At 50.4% G+C, this 20315-nt stretch overlaps 1 protein-coding gene across 1 annotated transcript in view; it reads left to right on the top strand.

Moving 5' to 3' along the window:
- Nucleotides 1-5581: 5581 nt before the first annotated feature.
- Nucleotides 5582-20315, top strand: part of Acox3 (acyl-CoA oxidase 3, pristanoyl) — a 28842-nt gene continuing 14108 nt past the window's right edge. The window contains exons 1-8 of the mRNA XM_051200206.1: nt 5582-5694; nt 10420-10575; nt 10775-11008; nt 11355-11429; nt 11834-11923; nt 12804-12947; nt 15182-15270; nt 19060-19156. Of these exons, the coding sequence (XP_051056163.1) occupies nt 10432-10575; nt 10775-11008; nt 11355-11429; nt 11834-11923; nt 12804-12947; nt 15182-15270; nt 19060-19156 (873 nt within the window). The 5' untranslated portion in view covers nt 5582-5694; nt 10420-10431. The remainder of the gene's footprint in view (nt 5695-10419; nt 10576-10774; nt 11009-11354; nt 11430-11833; nt 11924-12803; nt 12948-15181; nt 15271-19059; nt 19157-20315) is intronic.

Genomic DNA, 20315 nt, shown 5'->3' with positions numbered 1-20315 from the left:
ATGCACTGCCTATGTCTGTGTCTGATCCAAAATGTTATGACTAAAAGTAAAACCTCTGAAATATGTTAGCTCGGCAGAAATATGTTAGCTTCTGCCAACCCCAAAGCTAAGGCTGTCATCTGAAAACATAAGAAACCTACAGCAAAGATGCCCCTACTTTGCTATAATTTGGCTACCTGAGGTCCCCAACAAAGATTCGTTAAATCCCTTTGGAATACAAACTATTACCTTCCTCGGACATGAAGGATAAGAATGTCATCAATTTCCCCACAGTTCTCTAACTCACCTACCTGATGGTACCCACAAGGGTATCTTAACAACATTTAATGGATTCTGTTATTATAAAAACATCATGAAACTTACCATGTTGGAACATGGTATTTAAACCATAGCTACTCATTTTGCACTCCAGACTAAGCTATCTCTTATTCCCTTTAAGATGAGAGCTGTGTTTTTGTTTCAGCACGTTCGGCATCATGCCTTTGTCCTGTGTTCCAAAGAGCTAAGCTCTCACCCCTCATCCTCACCTCCCGAGCTGCTGGCAACATCCATGTAGGCAAGTTTCCCCTTGGTGCTGTTCCCGGGCTCCACTGTGACTCCCGGGGAGCCAGGCTGACCCGCAGGCACTTTGGAGCAGCTACACAACAATTACAAGTGCTTGCTGCTGAAGCAAAGTGCAGCCCCTGAGTGCGACGGTGCAGCAGCAGCAGCAGCAGCAGCGACAGCAGCAGGGGAGCTGCAGGAGTGGGCTGGAGGGGCCATGGGAGCAGCAACAGAAGGGTGGCAGGAGCTGGCAGTGGGTGGTAGCAGGGAACTGATGGCGGTAGCAGCTGCTAACCATCATCAATGAGGACAGCACGAGAAAACACTGCGGTGGCAGCAACCGTGACAGCAGCCATAAGCAAAAGAGGCAGCTGAGAAGTCAGAGGGCAGCCAAGCCAGAGAGTAGAACATCGGGGATAGAGTGTGCAGCGTGGAGGCTAAAGGATGGAAGGCTGTAAAGAACAGAGAAAAGCTATAGGCCCCGTGAAGAATTCCAGAGAGCTGTTAGGACTTGAGAGCCAAGGGTCTCAGACACCCTACACCCAGGAGCTGTGACACTAGTGCTATGAAAGGCTGTGGAATTCGGACACTCTAGACATATATGTAAGAGCTATAACACTGTAGGACTCAGGGTCCCAGGCCTACACAGATACAACACTAGAGGGCACAGCTTGTTGCTGTTCATGCTGTGTGCTGCCATGAACTCAATGTTAGCATAAGCCAAGGGATACAAAAGTCATCAAAACCTAATAGTCCTTGAAGAACTTTCCTTTTGCCTCCTCACGTTCTCTATACAGATAGATAAAAGGGCCCCTCAGCCTGATGAATGGCAAAACCAACCTATTCAGGGGGCTGACCATCAAGTCAGTATCCATTGGTCGTGGAAAGTAAGGTGTGTGTGTGTGTGTGTGTGTGTGTGTGTGAGAGAGAGAGAGAGAGAGAGAGAGAGAGAGAGAGAGAGGCAGAGAGACAGAGACAGAGAGAGAGAGAGAGAGAGAGAGAGAGAGAGAGAGAGAGAGAGCCGCTAGTGACTCAGTGTGGCTCCTCTAACCTAAAAGTTGCCACGAGAGAACATTCAGTGACAAGTAATTTAAAGAGAAATGATCTGTGACTTTTCCCAAAATCTGGACTCTGGAATACCCGACTGTCCAAATAAAGGGGCCAGAACCCAACAAAATGCTTTCCCAGGTCACCCCAGCTTTCACAGGGGGAACACAAGTTCATGCCCATATTTGTTGTTATTGCCAAAAGTAAAGGGCAAAGTTTTCCGAAGGGAATGAATGTTTACCAGGAAGGTGTCACTGGTTTGGGACTTGGCCATTACTCCTCATTGTAGCTGCTATTAAAATATAAAGGGGTTATTTGTTATTTGGTGGTTTTGTTTGTCTGTTTTTGAGGCATATAGTAGCCCAACAGGATATGCTACTAGGGCCTGAATGTCCTACCACCTCTACCAAAACAAATTAAACCGACCAAAACTGGTGGATGCTCAAGTCAGTGGAAATGGGGCAGAGACTGTATAATATATGCCTCACAGTAAAGCAAAGGGTGGTGCTGTTGATGAGAGTACGCAGGGCAGTGTAAACAGACACTGTGTCCAGTGGGATAGTTTCCCACAACTGCTATGAAGTATTTCTTCACACTGTGTGAACAGATGTCACCGTGGCTGGTTTAATAAGTAAGCTGACTGGCCATAGCTGAACAGGATATAGTTAGGCGGGAAAGCCAAACAGAACGATGGGATAAGGAAGGGCGGGATGAGAACAGTCGCAGGCAAACACAGGGAGGAGGAGATGCCCATGCTAATAAAGATACCCGACATGGCAGAGGGTAAATAAGGGACATGGGTTAATTTAAAATGTAAGAGCTAGTTAGTAGTAACTCTAGCTATTGGCTGAGCATTTACAATTAATGTAAGACTATGTGTTGGTTATTTGGAAGTGGCCACTGGGATGGGAAAACTCAGCTTACACACAAGAACCCTTCCCAGAACACCAGCCTACAGCAATGGAAGGCTCTTCCTCTTCAGAAGATTGCCTGAGATTGCAGCAATCCAGGCAGACAGCCTGCACAAACACATATGTACGTCTTCACCAGTGAGCTAATGCCAAGGCCTGCAGCAAGCCCTGGTTACAGATGGTTTGTGAGAATGTCCCTTTGGTCCCTACATCATTAGGTACGCTGTGATCAATCACACCATGCATGGCTGGGGTGCAATGCTCTCCTAATCCCACGGAAGTTCTTTTAACTCCTGAGAGCATGAGCCTGCTTTTCTTTTCAGGTCAACAACCACGGGCTTGAATGGGTAGGTTTCCAGTGGGATTCCTCCCTCCATTGGTTCACACTGGGAACATTCACAATGACACACCTCAACATGTGTGTGTTCATCTTACAACACAGCACCCTTTTCAGATGAGTTTACAGCTAGAAGGGGCCTGGTGTGGATGGTCCTGGCAGAGCTGTCACCACCCATGTTCTATGCTGAGCGTTGTGATGACTGTTTCCCCGTCACTTTCCTGTGAGTCTTGGACTTATGGGGGTGTGGTGGTGATAGGGAAGGTACGGGGAGAGACAAGGGACCAGAGTGCGGGAGTAAACTTTAGCAATGTACAGTCAAGGCCAGGTGGGGGGGGGGGTGGCGGCGGCGGCGGGCGGCAGCGCCTGCCTTTAATCCCAGCACTTGGAGGCAGAGACAGGCGGATCTTTGTGAGTTTGAGGCCAGCCTGGTCTACAAAGCTACACAGAGAAACCCTGTCTGGAAAAACCCAAAAAAACCAAAAACAATGTGCAGTCAAGTGTGTTGGCACATACCTGTATCCTCACCACAGAAGGATCAGGAGTTCAAGGCCATCCCGAGATACATGGCAAATTTGGTGCCAGTCCGGGCTACATGACACTGTCTCAAACACCACTCCCAACAACAAACAAACACTGTGCAAACACTCAAGAGTACCAGTGACAGCCAGCAGAACAAGTGACTAAAAGTGGGGGATGGCATGACAGGGCAGTGGAATGTGGTGGAGGCAAAGTTCGGAGCCAGGGAGCAGGGGTGGGGTCAGCTGGTGGGGTTCCTTCAGGCACTGCCAGGTTGCTCTCAGCTGGGCCACCCAAAGAGCCATCCTACCTGCAGCCTTTGGTAGTCTTATCAGGAAATAGGTAAAGAGGCAAGGGCAAAACCCTTTCTTTCCTGCAATATGAGACCCTTCCGATGACCTTAGCGCGGTCTGAGCCGGAGGAAGTCACAGTTCAGTCCTTTCTCTTACCACCATTCTGAAGTCTCAATGTCCCCTGGGTTCAACACAGAGGTGACCAATTCTGTCACACACAGGCTAGGCAGTGTCCTAAGACCAGGAGGGGACAATAGAGGTGGGAGGAGATTGAGAACAGGTAAACCAGGTCAGAGCTGAGAATGACAGACTGACTTATTTACTTGAAGGATGTTGTTTTGTCAGCCAGCCTGGCTTGAAACTCGTGATCCTCTACCTCAGTTCGCCTGGTGCCAGGGTTGTAAGAAAACTTCACCATTGCACTGGATTGGGCAAGTCTTTAACCCAATCATCACAGAAAGACTGAAATGATGGCATCTAAACATGCTGAGCGAGCCCTGAGAAGAAGGGCTGGGCAGAGTCGGAGAATTGGAAAATTGGGGATGGGGGGAGCAGGAGGTGCACACAGGGGAGGGGAGACTGAATATGCTTTGTAAGTTTTCTCTATATTCTTACCTACTGCAATGACACCTCTCTCCCACAGAACTGATAGTCAACAGCTCTGTTTCCTCCGCCCAGCCATCCAACTCCACTGCCACAGCCACTATTGTTGTTGTTACTGTGTAATATGTGCAGGCACAAATGTATCAGGGAATGCTCCTGGCGGTTGGAGGACCTCTTTCAGGAGCACTGTTCTAGGAGTTCCTGTTCAGGTAAGCCCCTCTCGGAAACTAGGAGCAATTTTGGGTAAAGTGCATCTTAAAGGAGCCGCGGTCCCACTCTCCCCGAAAGTGCCCCCAGAGCCTCGAGAGGCCTGGATCAAAACGGGACAGCTGTGACCTGGGCCGAGGGCGACCGGCACGAAATCCTGTAACTCCCAACCCAGAACCGCGTCTGAGCTGAGCCTTCGGAAGCTTCTGTATTCCCCTGGTTACTGATTGGCACGGAATGATGACATAAGCAGCCAGCCGATACTTGGGGCAGTAGGTGGGGAGAGCGTCTCGGAGGGATGACGTCACACGCCAGGATGGGTGGGTGTCAAACAGGTTTCGCCAGCCTGCCCCATCCTCAGACACCAGAACAGTCTTGATCAACATTGTGCGCAGGACGCCAGGGTGACTAGTCCCGCCGACCCCGAACTGGATCCGAGCAGTGAGGACTTGCGGGGCCCGGGAGGTTCAAGACAGGACAGGGGTCTGCTGGAGTTTGCACTCTGCCCCGAGGTCATGCTCTGTAGTGAGAGAAAGAGCTGGCCGCAGTTTTTAGAGGCTGCCTCTCCGCAGGGAGTTATCTTAAGGCAGAATTTGAGCAAAGTTAGCTGCTGATCGAATTTGTTTGTAGTGTTTACGGGCTGCTCCCCAGCGGGTCTAGGTGGGATCCTATTCATACTTCTCGTGTGCGCTGAACTCTGAATATAGCGAATTCTTAGGAAGCAGGCTGGCTACCATTGATCTACACCCAAGGACCTTAATTCTCCCTAATGGTCTCAGTTGCCCAGGCTGACCTTGAACTCTGTCCTCCTGGCTCATTAGTCTCGGCAGTAACCAGGACAGTAGGCTAGTCCATTATGCCCAGCATGAAACTAGATTTTTAAAGTGGAAACTAGAGGGATCGAGACAAGGGACAGATTGAAGGTGGAAACTCAGCTACTTTGTTGGAGACTGAGGCAGAGAGGAAATCTGCCCAGAAGGCCAGGAGGACTGGAATCTCCCAGGTGGCCTGAAAGTTAGTCTCATAGTGCAGTGTGTTAGTGTTTGTTGGGGCTGTACATAGAGGACTTCACCAAAACTAAGGCCTCATGTTTTATTTTAAATAGAGAGAAAGACTGGAGGAAACGTCAGAACATAACAAGGGGCCTGATTTGTGTCCCAGGAACCTTCTAGGCAGACATTGCCCTGTGTGCCCACATCCTTGCTCCCGAGAAACAGGGTGGCAAAGCAACTTGGTAAGGCCACTGTACTGGTAAACTCTTGGGGTTGGAGCCAGGGCAACCTGGCTCTGCGGCTCTGTGTTTGTGACAGCTGTACCATAGTGTAGCTATGTTGGTGACCTCAGGTGGCATGGGGCCTTTGGGGGTTGGTGAGGACCTAGGATCTAGAGCACAGATGTTTTTAGTTAAGATGAAACCCACTTTCTCTTGTTGCCTATGATGGCCTGTATTAGGGTTCGCTAAAGGAAAATAACTGATGGAAGGACTTTTGCAGGCCCAAGCATGGCAAACATGATGCTCACAGGTTTTTACCTTTTATACTTCTCCCCGTTGCTAAAAAAATTGTTTCACACTCCTAAAGCCGGCCACCAAGGTCTATTTCCTTATTTAGCTACTTCATCCTCCTGAGGCTGACCACCAAGGTTCAGCTCTCAAAGTATCGAAGCCCAGCAACAAAAGGCTGTCTTTTACTATGCTAGTTAACCTGTCCAATTAAAATTAAACACCTCAACCTAACACAGGGTTTCCCCTTTTCCTTTTATAAACTGCCATTTGCTTATGGGCCACATCTGTCTCCTCTCTAACCAGAGATGTCCTTTGTCCCTCTGAGGCAAATACCCCTTTCCCCTCCCCCTTGCCCCCTTTACCCCCTCCCCCTTGCCCTCTTTATCCTCTCCCCTTTGTCTCCTATCCCTGTCTTTGTCCCTCTGGGACAAACAAATCTCCTTTGTGCTGAGAACTTGGTCTTAGTGTGTCCTGTGCTAACTCTAGTCCTTTCGATATATATTCTCATATATATGTAAACTATATACATATAATTTATTAGATTGGGTTACAGGATATGGCCTGGATAATATAACAATGGCTGTCTCACCAAAAAATCCAGTAGCTGCTCTGTCCACAAGGCTGGATAGCTCAAAAGTCCCAGTTTGGGGTTGTAGTCCTGGGAGGTTCCTGGGGGCCTCCTGGTCTTTAGTCTTTGTTGGAACCCTGAAGAAGCTGGCTCTAATACCAGGGAAGGAATGCCTCAGCAACAGGATAGATGAACTTGCCAGTGAGAGCGAGAGCAAGCAGGCGAAAAGGAAAGTTCCCTCCCGTGTCCCCCTGTCTGGGAGGTGCCACCAGAAGGGGTTTTCCTGCTTCAGAGAATCTGAACAAGAATACCCCTAGCAGGAATGACCAAAGGCTTGTGTTTTAGTTGATTGTAGATGCAGGCAAGCTGGCCCTCAGGGTTAGCCATCACATGAGATTGGCTTCTCCATCATCCTCTAAGAATTTGATAGGGTCTAGTTTGTGTGCATGTAGATATGTGCCATGCGAAGCTAATTTTTGCGTCTGTGAGAGCCTTGTCCTTTCACGTGGAACTAACTGTCCATAGTTGTTGAAAAAAAGAAAAAAACTGCTTCCTCTCCCTGAATTATTGTGGCAATGTGTGCAAGGGACTCACTAGGTAACCAAGGCTGACACAGAGGAATGAATAAAATGAATAAATGCATAAAACAGAATTTTAAAAAAATTTAAGGGGTGAGGGTGCAAGATGGCTTAGTAGGCAAAAATGCTGGCCCTCAAGGCTGATGGGAGTTTGATCTACACACATGGTAGGGGAGGACTGGCTGACAAAATGTTCTCTGGCTGCGTCATGGTCATTTATATTTTATTTGGACTTTTGAATATACATTTGTTAAATTAATCCTTAAATTTTTTTTACCTTGTTTTTATTGAGCTGTGCATTTCCCCCACTTTCCTTCCCTCCTCCCCCCTCCCATATCCTCCACACTCCCCATTTACTCCGGAGACGGCGTCTTTTTCCCTTCATAGGGAGATCCATGGATGTCTCTCTTAGGGTCCTCTTTGTTGCCTAGATTCTCTGGGGTTGTGGACAGTATGCTAATTATCCTTTCCTTTATGTCTAATATCCACCTGTGAGTGAGTACATAGTATATTTGTTACTCTGGGTCTGGGTTACCTCGCTCAGGACTTTTTTTTTTTTTTTTTTCTAGTTCTGTCCATTTGCCTACAAATGTCAAGATGTCATTGTTTTTTACTGCTGAGTAGTACTCCATTGTGTGAATGGACCACATCTTCTTTATCCTTTCTTCAGCTGAGGGGCATCTAGGTTGTCTCCAGGTTCTGGCTCTTACAAATAATGCTGCTATGAGCATAATTGTGCAAATGTCCGTGTGGTGTGAGTGTGCAGTCATTTGGACATATGCCCAAGAGTGGTATTGCTGGGTCTTGGTGACACCCCTTTAGTTCCAGAACTAAGGAGTTGGAGACAGGAGGGATATGGCTGGGTGGAGAGAGGAATGTAAGGCAGGAGGAGACAAGAGAGATGCATTCTGAGGACAGGATCACCACCCCCCCTTTGTTCTGGTCATTGGTGGAGGTGAGAACTCTCTAGTGGCTGGCCGCTTTCCTTCTCTGATTTTCAGGCAAGCTTTATTTGTTAGACCATAAACAAAATATTACTTCAAGACTACTTATGTAGACTGGATTTGTCGAACTAGACTCGCCAGTGGCTGTCCATCTGCTGTGCACACAGTTAGGTGGCCACAGCCCCCATTGCTTATCTCTGATGATGACTTTGTTGCCGACCTTAGCTGCTAGCTATTAGTGGCTGGTGTTGCCAGAAGGCTGGCTAGCTCAAGTTGCTCATTTGGGTTCTGGAGGTGTTCCAAGTGCTATTAATTAAATTAATCTCTCTCATCAGAGCTGCCAGAATCTTGGCTATCTGTCTACAGCAGTGGTCCTCAGATCTTCCTATGGCTGTGACCCTTTAATACAGTTCCTCATGCTATCTATGGTGACCCTGCAACCATAAAATGATTTTCATTGCTCCTTCATAACTGTAATCTCACTATTACTGCTATGAATCATAATGCAAATACCTATGGGGTCACGGCCCACGGAGAAATGCTGATCTACAGGATGGTCTTGAGTATCTTCCCTAAACTGGGGCAGGGTTGTTAGAAGCCGTCCTTACTTGAAGTGTAGTCAGTTATAATTGTCTGCACTAGAAGCAGTGTGTTAGAAGCAAGAATATGTAGCAAGCAGCAATGCCCAGCACATGTTCCCCTAACAGGGAGAAGTCTTGCGGAAACTAGCCGCAAGGAAACTTGGCCTTGTTCCTCAGAGCCTTCATGCCTCTTACCAGTCACGTAGCTGTCTTGTACCCAGTAGGAGACATCATGTCCCTGTCCTTATATTGCAAGCTTCACTGTCTGTTTGTTTTAATATTTAATTTTGTGTACACACATGTGCCTGCATATATGTCTAAGAACCACACGTGTGCAGGAGCCCAAGGAGGTCAGAGAAGTGTTAGATGCCCTGGAACTGGAGACATTTGTAAGCCAGTATGTAGGTGCTGGAAAGCAAACCCATGTACTCTGCAAGAACAGTAAGTGCTTTTGAGCACTGGGCCATTTCTCCAGCCTTGGCTCCACTGTTTTAACCTTAACATTCCCTTTTTTACCTTGTGTCCTTTTCCACTGTTGCATGCGTAGATAGTGTAGTTTTCTTCGTGACCTGTTTCTGCTTACTGCCTCTGTGAGCTAACTCCCACTTAGATATTCCTACGTACCTCTAGTTTGTGATGGGTTTTGATGTCCCCGATCAAACCTGAGCTTTCTCTTTCCTGGGAGCAGATGGTGGAAGTTTGCCCGTCCTGTCAGCCCTTGCAACGACATAGTTTTTGTTCCTGGATCTTATTCTGTTGTCCTCCCTTGCCTGTCCTTTGGGCCCTTGCTCTTGTCTTTGTATTTCTTCCACCTGGCCTTGGATCTGGTGGCTCGTGTTTCCATGGGGACAACTTTCTTGGCCCAGACTTGGGGAAGGTCTTGTAGGACTTGGTCTGTGAGTGAGGGCAGGTGCTCAGCCATGCTATGCCCCTGCTTCCCCTGTCACATAGGAAAACATTACCTGCACTGCGACCCCACACTGGAGTCCAGCCCTAGACCACTTGAACAGTTACCTCAAAGGATCCCAAAGGTGTTTGGGTCTCCTTGCCTGGATTTGGCTCTCAGATTCTTGTTGCCTCCATGCTACGATGAATCAGATCGCTGGAAGAGGACCCCGTTTATTTTGAACAGTTACCTCAAAGGATCCCAAAGGTGTTTGGGTCTCCTTGCCTGGATTTGGCTCTCAGATTCTTGTTGCCTCCATGCTACGATGAATCAGATCGCTGGAAGAGGACCCCGTTTATTCAGAGAATGCCAGAACAGTCCTTTAGTGAAAAGCATCTACCTGTATAGTGAACGGGATGTCTGAGTGTTGAGTACAGACCAACAGTAGTCACAGCTTCTGTGTTCCGTGGCTGGAGAGCCGGGGCATCACGTGTTGTTAGCAGCAAGACTGCAGAGGGGAAGCTCCCTGGCTCTGGGCCTAGTGAGCCATAAGGGACCTGAACTTCCTGATACCCGAAAGACCACAGTGCCCTCAAGCTGCACTGTTCACAGCTACCTGGTTTGTCACCGCCTGTTTACCTTGGCCCCCCTTCTGGCTCCTTCCGCAGATGGCACACTCTGCCTTGTGTCCTCACTGCCTGTTCAGGAGTGCAGTCCAGGAGGGAAATGCCATCCTCGAGGGGAGTGCTGCCTCATCCTTCTTTGGACATCCGTGCCTCCGTGCTCATGCTTTGCTGCCTCTGCTGCTGTTGCTTGGGGGACACTGGCTTTGCTCTTGTTCTAACATGGTGTGGCTGTCCACAGTGGTGTCACGCAGCAGGTTTGCTTCTCTGTGCAGGTTAACGCTACCATGGCATCTACCCCAGAAGGAAAAGACAGTGCTTCATGGCCAGACATCCCCAAGGGCCCACTTACTGCCTACCGAGCAAGAGCTTCCTTCAGCTCCAAGGAGCTGCTGCTCTTCTGGGATGGTGAGGATATGCTCCACTTCAAGGTGAGGTCCGCGTGGGGTCTGTGTCTTTACTCCCTGACAGAAGTGACTTTGAAATTCCAAAGCCCAGTGGCTTTCCTGGCCCTAATAGAGATGGGTAGCTCTTGGGACAGCGTGAGTCTGTTTCCTCTCACCCCAAGATGGGTCCCAGGAAACTCCGCCTTTGGCCTTCAAGTTGGCACCCTGCGCCCTGTGTTTACAGAAAACCATCTTCGAGACTTTGGAGAATGACCCTCTCTTCGCCCGCTCATATGGGACCGATCTGCCTCTAGAGAAGCAACGAGAGCTGAACTTCCTTCGCTGCAAGCGGGTCTTTGAGTATGGGTTCTTCCGCGTGGAAGAACTGTTGAAGGAACCCCTGAGGATCCCAGCGTTGATTCACTGCCTGGGCATGTACGACTGGTCCCTGGCTTACAAATGTGGCCTCCACATGTTGGTGAGTGTGAGGCAGAGAGCAGGGAGCCCATGTCCACACACATTAGGTGCAAACCACAACCACATGGCTCCTAAAATATTCGGGATTTAAGGTTAAGTGACAAGGCCAGATTTTCAGCTTTGAGTGCAAATTTTTTGCACCCATGGGTTCTTGGATAAAATATAGGTATTCAAAATGTAGTGCAATCCGGTAGGAAGAGGTGAGGTGAAGAGTATGCAGGGTAGGTGTGAGGTGTGCCTGCCCTGAGCTAGGAGTGGCAGCACACATGCACATGCACACGCACGCACATGCACACGCACACGCACGCACATACACACGCACACCCCCCATCTGTGTTACATTTCAGGTTTTTGGATCCGCAATTTTCAATTCTGGTTCTGAGCAGCGTCTCAAGTACCTTGAAAAGATCTACAGCTTGGAGGTGAGTCGTCCATGGTGAGCTGTGAGACCAGTACCATTGCCATACTTAGCCGTGGACAGGCAGGTCACAGGAGAAGCCTGGGGAGACCAGGCCCTGCTTTTCTACATGCTGGCAGGCTGTCACTTTGCTTGCCCACCAAGTTTGGCTGTAGACTTTGCTTTCCTGTCTGACTGAATGCCCCCATGGCCTCCTCTGACTGTAAAAGTCTTTGCAGCCTGTAGGTGAGCGTGGTACCCAGTGCAGTAGGATGACTCAGTCATGCCGTAGTCTGGTTACATGGGCAGGGAGAGGTGTGCCTGGGCTCCTGGCGTTAGTCCTGCGGGGTTCATGGTGGAATGGTCACTGCAGGAATACACACAGGAACACATCGTAACCCTGGCGTCACTTTGTACTTTGACGTGTAGATTTTTGGATGTTTTGCTCTGACCGAACTGAGTCACGGGAGTAACACCAAGGCCATGCGAACAACAGCTCACTACGATCCTGCCACCCAGGTAGGTTCTGGATTCCCCAGACCCTGGGTGGAACACATGAAATGTAAATGAACAATAACTAATCAAGAGTGCTGTCCCCTCACACACAGTCATTGGAGGTCACTGTCAGATGCCTCTGAGAGCATGCCTTGTGCTGAGGCATGAAGCCTTTGCCTTCCATGCTGAGCAGATGGGCATGGGGACACATAGAGGATCAGGTCCTCATGCTACATGAAGTGTTCCAAGGGAGGGTAGTTCTTCCCAACCTCAGTCCTGGGGCCTGCCTTGCTTACATGTCCATGGACCTTTTGGCGGCTGAGAGGCCTGCTCTGCCCATCGCTGCCTAGATCTCTGCTCCTTGCCACGTTTCCCCTTGTGACACCCATGTCGCTGACCACTGTTAGGGCATTGCTAGGCATTGTTCTGCCTGGACACTGCCTTCTTCAGGGAGACCCTGTGGGGACGGGCGGCTGGTTCTCTAGAAGCTCCTAGTGTGCAGGGTGGGAGAGACATGGGTCTCAGATGTCAGGGATGGTCGGTGCTGGACGGGGTGTGGAGGCCCCTTTCTCTACTTGTCTAAGGCTTGTGCCCAGCCGCCTCCTTCCTTTATATGCTTTGGGAGTCCCATCCTCCCCATTACCTGGTCCGTGTGCAGAAAATGAAGCTCAGGCTTTGGCACTTGCTTACGGTCCATTCATCCACACGGCTGACTGTGAACTCTGGCCTGAGCTGCTGTATACCATGTGCAGCCCTGCAGAGGGCAAGGACAAGTGGGGAGGGACCACCACGCAGGCTGTCGCACCTGCTAGCACATAAGCCCCCATACTTTCTTGCCTGCTTCTTCACCAAGGTTTTCCTGTTGGTCTTTCTGATTCCTTGGCCCTGGCATCTCCCTTCACAGGAGTTCATCATACACTCCCCGGATTTCGAGGCTGCCAAATTTTGGGTGGGCAACATGGGCAAGACAGCAACGCACGCGGTGGTGTTTGCTCAGCTCCACATGCCCGATGGCGAGTGCCGTGGGCTGCACTCCTTCCTGGTGCAGGTAAGACGTGGGTGGGACTGGCCCCCAGGTAGACAGTCCCCTGCAGCCACAGGCACGGTGTTGTCAAGCACAGATGTTCACCGCTGGGGAAGACACTGTGCTGGCACTCGGCTTCCTGCAGCATGCCTCACACTCAGACCACAGGGCTGCAGTGCTGCTGGAGTCTCTGTGAATGATGCTAAAAGTACCCAGAGGGCCTGTCGCCATAGCACACATCTGTAAGCCCCGCACTCAGGAGGCTGAGGCAGGATTGTGGCTTTTGAGGAAAATCTTGGCCTCTGTAGTAGATTCTGTCTCAAAAGTCAAAACCAACAACTCCTGTAAGAGAAGCTCAGCGATACCTCAGCCTCCCCTCCAGCAGAGCGCCTGTACTGGGGTACCTTAGTGACAGACAGCACACCATCCCCTCCAGCAGAGCGCCTGTATAGCGGGCACAGCCCATGCTTCCCTGCAGGGTTGACAGTCTTGTACATATTATGGGAAATGGAAGGTGAATTTGCACAATTAATATTTGTGAGTTAAGCATGGCCTGAGCTATTTTTGATTTTCACTTTGGAATTCTTTGCAGAAGAAACTGGAAACTGGCAGTAGTCATGTATTTTTTAAAGGCTTATTTTTTTTTTTTTTAATGTGTGTGTGTGTGGGGGGGGTGCTGTCCATGCAGTCCCTGTGGAAGAGGGCATCAGATGCCCTGGAACTGGAATTACAGTTGGTTGTGAGCTGCCTGATGTGGGTGCTGGGAGCCAAACCTGTGCTCTACAAGAACTGTTGAGCGAGCCATCCCTCCAGCCCCCACTCATGGCATTTTTGATTATTTGGTAACCGCCAACTATTTTTGCGTGTCTAGTTGCTCCTCCTATGTTAGCTTTCTGCTGCTATAACAAAATTCCCTAGCACAATAACTTCAGAGGAGGGAAGGATGACCCTGGCCCAGTCTTTGAAGTACCAGCCCATGGTCTCCTGGCACACTGGTGCTACTATGGGCCTGTGGGAGCCCAGCTATCCTGGCAGGAGTATGTGGCTGAGTAAGCTGTGTCTGGGGACAAAATGAGAAGAGACAGGAAGTGGCCAAGAGTCTCAGTAGCCTCTTAAAGGACACACTCCCAATGGCCTGATTTCCTTTCGCCATGCCCCACGTCCCCACAGCACCATGGGCTGAAGCGCAGACCATTTACCTCTGAGGGCCAGAACACTTCCTTATTAAATAAAATCAGATCCACAAAATAAAAAGCTAGTGACTTGTACAAATAGCTAAGTTCTAAATGCCTAGAATCAACCAACCCTCCCTCCCTCTCCCCCTATTTTCTTCCCCTGGCTCTGGAGTTTGGACCCAAGGTCTCCCACATGCTAAGCCCATACCCTGCCCTGGACTATGTTCTCCACCTCCAAAATGTCTTTAGAGCAGGACGTCCCCTTCCCAGAGCTGTGTTTTCTGGGGGCCGCCAATGTCTGTCATCTAGAACAACATCATCTCTAGACATTGCCCCCATCCCTCTGCGGGGAAGGGAGGTGCTGGGGGCCTCTGCTTTATGGTTGGCAATCCTGCTTCGTGTGTAATGAAATCTGTCTTTTTCACGGAGCCCCTAGGTCAGGAGTCTATAGCGAGTCGTGTCTGCTTTCCTGAAAGGAATGTTTAGTGGACACCGCTGGGGAGATGGGATTGTCATAGCCTGTCCTGGTTTCCTCTCCACAGCACATATGTTCATAGACATTTTGTCATTATACTGGAATCCCACTGCAGGTCTTCTGTCTGAGGCACGAACAGGATCCCTCTACATCCGCTAAACACTATGGGTCCCCAGCCCACCCTGTGGCTGGTGTAGTGACACACATCACAGCCAGGACTAAGCCAGGAGAGCCACTGGGCTCTAGAGCTGGATTCAGGAATCCCTGGACTCCTTGATGGCTCAGGAAGCTCTCTTCCCTTCCCCAGCTTCTGGCTTTCTTCACAGTCGCACCAACTTCTGACTCGTCGCCACACTGCCTTCCTATGGATCTGTTCCCTTTGTAAGAACACTTACCACAGATTTAGGTCCCATCTAGGAATCCAGGTGTCGAGGTCTCTGCCTTATTGCAGCTGCAGAGGCCCATCCCCGGACCTGGACATATCACTCCAAGGGACCCAGCACCATCCAGAGCTCTTCAGTCACCCCTGTCAGTGGTCAGCTTGTCTGGACATGCAGCCTTGTCTTCTAAAAGACTAACTGGCCATTATTCCTCATGGCTTTGTACAGATTCGGGATCCGAAGACCCTGCTCCCCATGCCAGGGGTGATGGTCGGTGACATGGGGAAGAAACTGGGGCAGAATGGCCTGGATAACGGGTGAGTGCCGCTGGCCTCATCAGACACGCACTGCCTCCCCAGGGCTCCAGGATCGTTCTAAGCCACAGGCTGGAGATGGCTGCCAGCACCACACTCACTCAGGAGTGTAGGCTTCTCAGGGCCTACGGTAGGCACCAACCTGCACTTCTCTGAGTAGCAGCCGTGGCTGCTCATAGTCTTAGTTAATTCCCAGAGGTCTGCCTTGTCCTAGCACCCTGTGGGTCAGCTTCTCAGAGTGTGACTCTCCAAGCTCGCAAGCTCTCAGGGCTGGGGAGGGGGTGACCAACTACATAGGACCTTCCTTCCTCTGTGAGGTGTCTTGGTGGTTTGCCTTAACTGTGCACTGTGGAGTCTGCCATGAATATTTACTTCAAGTCTCTGAGGCAGTAACTGGCCAAGTGCTGGGCATATGATGGTTAGCGAGGTGCTTTTGACTCCCATCCTAGGGCTGCTCGGAAATAGAGCACTCAGATGGGAGTGAATGCCAGGGTCTGGACTGAGCCTGGAAGGACCTTCCCTAACTACTGACCAAGTGCCTGTGGTCAGTAGGGCAGCTGGATGGCTTGAGGTTTATAGTGTGCCAGGTGGTGAAGCCAGCTCCTGAGGGTTCTCTATGACTCTGAGCGTCTGTCTTTGAGACCCAAGTTGGCAGCAGCTGAGTGGCATCCATCAGGGTAGGGCTCATTCATCCCTACCATTCCTAGTCCAGCTTCTTTGCCTAGCCCTCAAGGGACCTGCTGAGCAGTCTAGGTTGCCTTCCCCTGGTCAGTATATACAGGCTCCACCCAGCTCCAGGATTCCTGGCCCAATGCACTTAGACCCCTCTCTGCCCACAAGGTAACCCATGACTCTGGAAGACTAGGGTACCCCCAAGTATTGTGTCCTGCGCTGTTTGCCTACCTCTGTGTATTTGGGCTCCCAGAGTCACCCCAAGCAGCTGCTATGGCTGGCTACTGAGACTAGCCACCTCCAAAGAGAATCCTGACCTGGGCCAGGTGCTTCCCAGGGCTCTCATGGATGCTCCCCTGTCTACCTGTCACCAGAAGGCTGGGGCAGGGCCAGGGAAGGCCTCGGCCTCCTGAGACTGCAGACAGTATTGGGGGGGGGGGGCCAGAAGCACCAAGCTTAAGGAGAAAGATCAGGGCTCAGCAGTCACAGAGCTGTCACTCCCTCTGTTGAGGGCTCTGTGTGCAGCCCGACTAACCTTGGCTTGTGCTGGTGGTGATTGTAACATGTAGCCAGTGCCTCTGTCTGCTGCTCTTCCCGGTCTACAGACTAGAGCAGTTAGAGTAACTTTGGAACATAACAGAGAGCTTGTACTTGGCCCCTTCACAGCAGCCCCCGTTTTTAGAGAATGGGTAGTCTCCTAAGATACATCTCACAGGCACCAAATGAGATGTTTACGGGAGCCTCAGAATATAGTTGTGACAAAGGCTTGGCTGAGAGTCACCTGAGCAGCTGTTCCAGCAAAGCGAAGGCCAGTCCAGTGGCCTGTCATGCCCTCTCTGTCGTGCTTGGCCACAGACAGGGTCCTTGGAAGAAACTAATAAACCAAGCTTCCTGCCTGCAGTGACCACAGGCCACCAGCAGAGGACGCTAGAGCTCCAGAACAGAGTGGATGCTCGCTGGTGTTAGGCCTCAACTCAAAGAGCAGCACTATAAGTTAATGCTGCTTTTAAACAGGGGTCCATCTCTAAGTTACCTTTTGTCCTTCCATGAGATTTCCCCCAGACTGTCAGGAGTATCTGGGAATCGAGAGCAGAGTCAGCTGCGTGAAGCACGTTCAGTCAAACATTCTAAAGACAAGGATCTTTCCAGAGACACTGAGCCAAACCTGCAAGGTGCCCACTGTACTTTTCATGACGAGGCCAGGCCTTTGGGGCTGAGAAGTCCTCCCTGAAGAGGCTGAGAAGGGCCTCGGGATGAGGGTGTGCCCCAGGTGGGGCTGCACTGGTGGCTCTGGAGGGGGCCTCCAGAGAGGGAAGTTGCTGGAATTTGCAGCAGGACACCCAGGGTGGAAGTATGTGATACGCACACTCTACACCCTTCCAACATGCCTGCCACACTCATACCATGTGTCCCATGTTACACACATTCACTGCGTCACTGCCCTGTGTCGTCCACATATCCCTAGCCCCCCTCCTCCATCTTCCCCCATACCACGTCTTATGACATACAGATACCCCATGTCACCGTCCTGTTATTTACTTACACACACACACACACACACACACACACACACACACACACACCTAAGCCTCCTCAGCCCTGCATTTATGTACCCCATACACACACCTACTTGAACCTCCTCATACCCCGAGTCTCTCTCTCTCTCTCTCTCTCTCTCTCTCTCTCTCTCACACACACACACACACACACACACACACACACCATGACCCATCTGACTGTTTAAAGAGCATTCGTGAAATTTGCTCTCTTAAACTGGAGTGGAAACTTGACAAGAACTAGTGTGTTCAGACTCACTCTACCTCTGTGGCAAAAAGGGTGAAGATTTTCCACTCCTTAAAAAGTGCTTCCCATTAACAACATTGTACTTGAAAAGCATTCCTTGGCCTTCAAGTAAACAGCTGGAGCACCTCAGCTTGGCACTGAGGCTGTGTTTCCTTAAAAATGGGGCATTGTGTGTGGCCTGCAGGCTGGATGTAGGCCAGGTGGCTGCCAGACACAGTGTGCTGTGTTAGCTGGGTGTACTGTGTTAAAGTCTGCCACCCCAGGCTTCTTCTTAGCGTAGTCATGTGGGCACTGGGTAGGGCTGCTGTGTCTTCCCGGGACGTGGTTTCGGGTAGATGACTCCTTCACCTTGGAGGAGTCCCTCCTGTCCCAACACCTCTGTTCCTTCTCACCAGGTACTGTAGACTTGCAAGAAAAACAGGGCAGCTCCAAGAATCTGCTGATGGGAAAGTAGCTCACCGGGCAATGGGGACAACCAAGTGATAGCACTGAACAGGACACCCACTGGTGTCCTGGAGAGGGGTGTGCCTTGTGATCCTTGCAGAAAGGGTGGCAATCTTGTGGACTTCCTGGAGGAGATGGCAGCTTGCTTCACTCGGAGGGAGACCCAGGGTTCTCGGGGAAGAGGCAGGTCAGCAGAGAGCTTGGCAAGGTGGGAGAATTGCAGCATGGTAGTCTTGAATAGGATGTGTGCTTTTTGAAATACTTTGCTTTTGCCTGCTGTTTAATGAGGGCAACTCAGCTGGAGTGAGGCTGCCTCCAACCAGGGACTGGAAGAGGTCAGATGTGGGTGAGGAGCAGCAGGCTGCCCTACCATCATCACAGATGGTAGCTGGTGACTGATGAGGTCCTCTGCGTATGCATAGCATCTTAGCCACCAGACACACCACCATAGGAACCACTGAGATTTCTGAGTGTGTTTTATTTTTCAGTTGATGTAGATTTGTAACTTTGTACAAGCTTTTTCTTTAAACCATTGCAAAATGCCTTGGATTTTCAGGGCCCAGTATCCCTAGCAACACCTGTTGGACTCTTTTCCCAGCTGCTTGGGGGAAGCAGATCATTGTTCGCAAGCAGTAGACTGGACTGCAGGCTCTTCGGGTGTGGAGCTTCTCTTTGCTAGTAACATGGGAGCACTTCCATCCTGGGGAATAAAGAGCTGGACCATGATGGTCCACACATGGCCCCATCACACATGCCTCTTTTCTTTGGAGATGATGTTACCTTCAGCTGCTCTTGGGGAGAGGAAGAAAGTCCAGGAACCATGTGGCGGGCTCTTGTAGGACTTGCATGATGCCCACCTTTTCTCCTGCACAGATTCGCCATGTTTCACAAAGTTCGAATTCCTCGCCAGAACCTCCTGGACCGGACTGGGAATGTCACTTCTGAGGGCACTTACATCACTCCTTTTAAGGTACCTCTAAGGACTGTGGGTATCTGTGGACAGAACTTCGCAGGTGTCTGTTCCTGTGTTGGAGATTACCCCAGGAGCAGCTGGCCCTAGGTACTACACTCCAGCCTCGGTTGGGTTTGGTGCTATCAGCAGAGAAGGAAGTTAGCCACAGTTTTTGTGGGCAGGGGTGGCCTAGATCTGGCAGCATTTTCTGGTTAGGTATCTATGTCTCCTTGGATAAGGGGCTGCTCTCCCAGAGCATCTCGCTGTCTCGGTTACTATTGCTGTGATAAGACACTGTGCCCAAGGCAGCTTTTAAATGAGGGCTTAATTTGGAACATGTAGTCTCAAAAGGTTCGATCAAGTCTGTGGAGGCAGAGCAGAGGCATGGCAGCAGGGACTCCTGAGAGCTTACATCCTGATTCACAAGGCAGAGACAGACATACCGGGAATGGTGTGTTTGAAAACCCAAAGCCTGCCCCTTCAGTGACATACCTCTTCTAACAAGGCCATCCTTCCCAAACAGTTCCACTGACAGCATTCAAACATATGGGCCTATGGGAGCCGTTTTCACTAATAGCACCCCAGGAGGGTCTCTTGAAAAGCTGTGTACAGATGGAGTAACCAGCTGTGGTGCTAACTGAGAGTGCTCAGACTATGGGTGGAGATGAACCGCGGGCGGGGCGGCCCACAGCTCTGGGGAGTGGTGAGTACACTGGCAGGTGGCTGACTCTGAGAGCAGAGCTCCAGGAGGGGATGTCCCAGAAGGACACTCCCAGGGAGGACACTCCTCAGACAGCCTCCACCTTTTGCCTGGTGGGAAAGCAAGGATGAATGCAGCAAAGTTACCTGGGAGAAATTAGTCCTGGGAGCCAAGAAGCCACATAAGACACAGAATAATATGAAAACAACCGAGTAAAGTTTACCGCGATGTGAAAGACTTGGGAGAAAGAACGCAGCGGAAGGCCCTGGCTAGGTGAGTGTCCTGCTTAGCACAGCAGGCAGGGTTCAGAGAAGTGACAGACCAGTGTTCCCAGCTAGAGAAAGAAACACTGCCGATCTGTGTTGTTCTAAAGAGGAAAACCAAGGAAAAGCTATTGACTGACACACGGGGAAATAGGACCATTACAGAGAAGGTTCAGAAATCATGCTGCCAGAGACCAGTGAATAACCACCACCG

Source organism: Phodopus roborovskii, unplaced genomic scaffold (genome assembly GCF_943737965.1).
Source record: "Phodopus roborovskii unplaced genomic scaffold, PHOROB, whole genome shotgun sequence".
Classification (NCBI taxonomy): domain Eukaryota; kingdom Metazoa; phylum Chordata; class Mammalia; order Rodentia; family Cricetidae; genus Phodopus; species Phodopus roborovskii.
The sequence above is the reverse complement of the archived record's forward strand: the minus strand, read 5'-3'. Positions and strand labels throughout refer to the sequence as shown.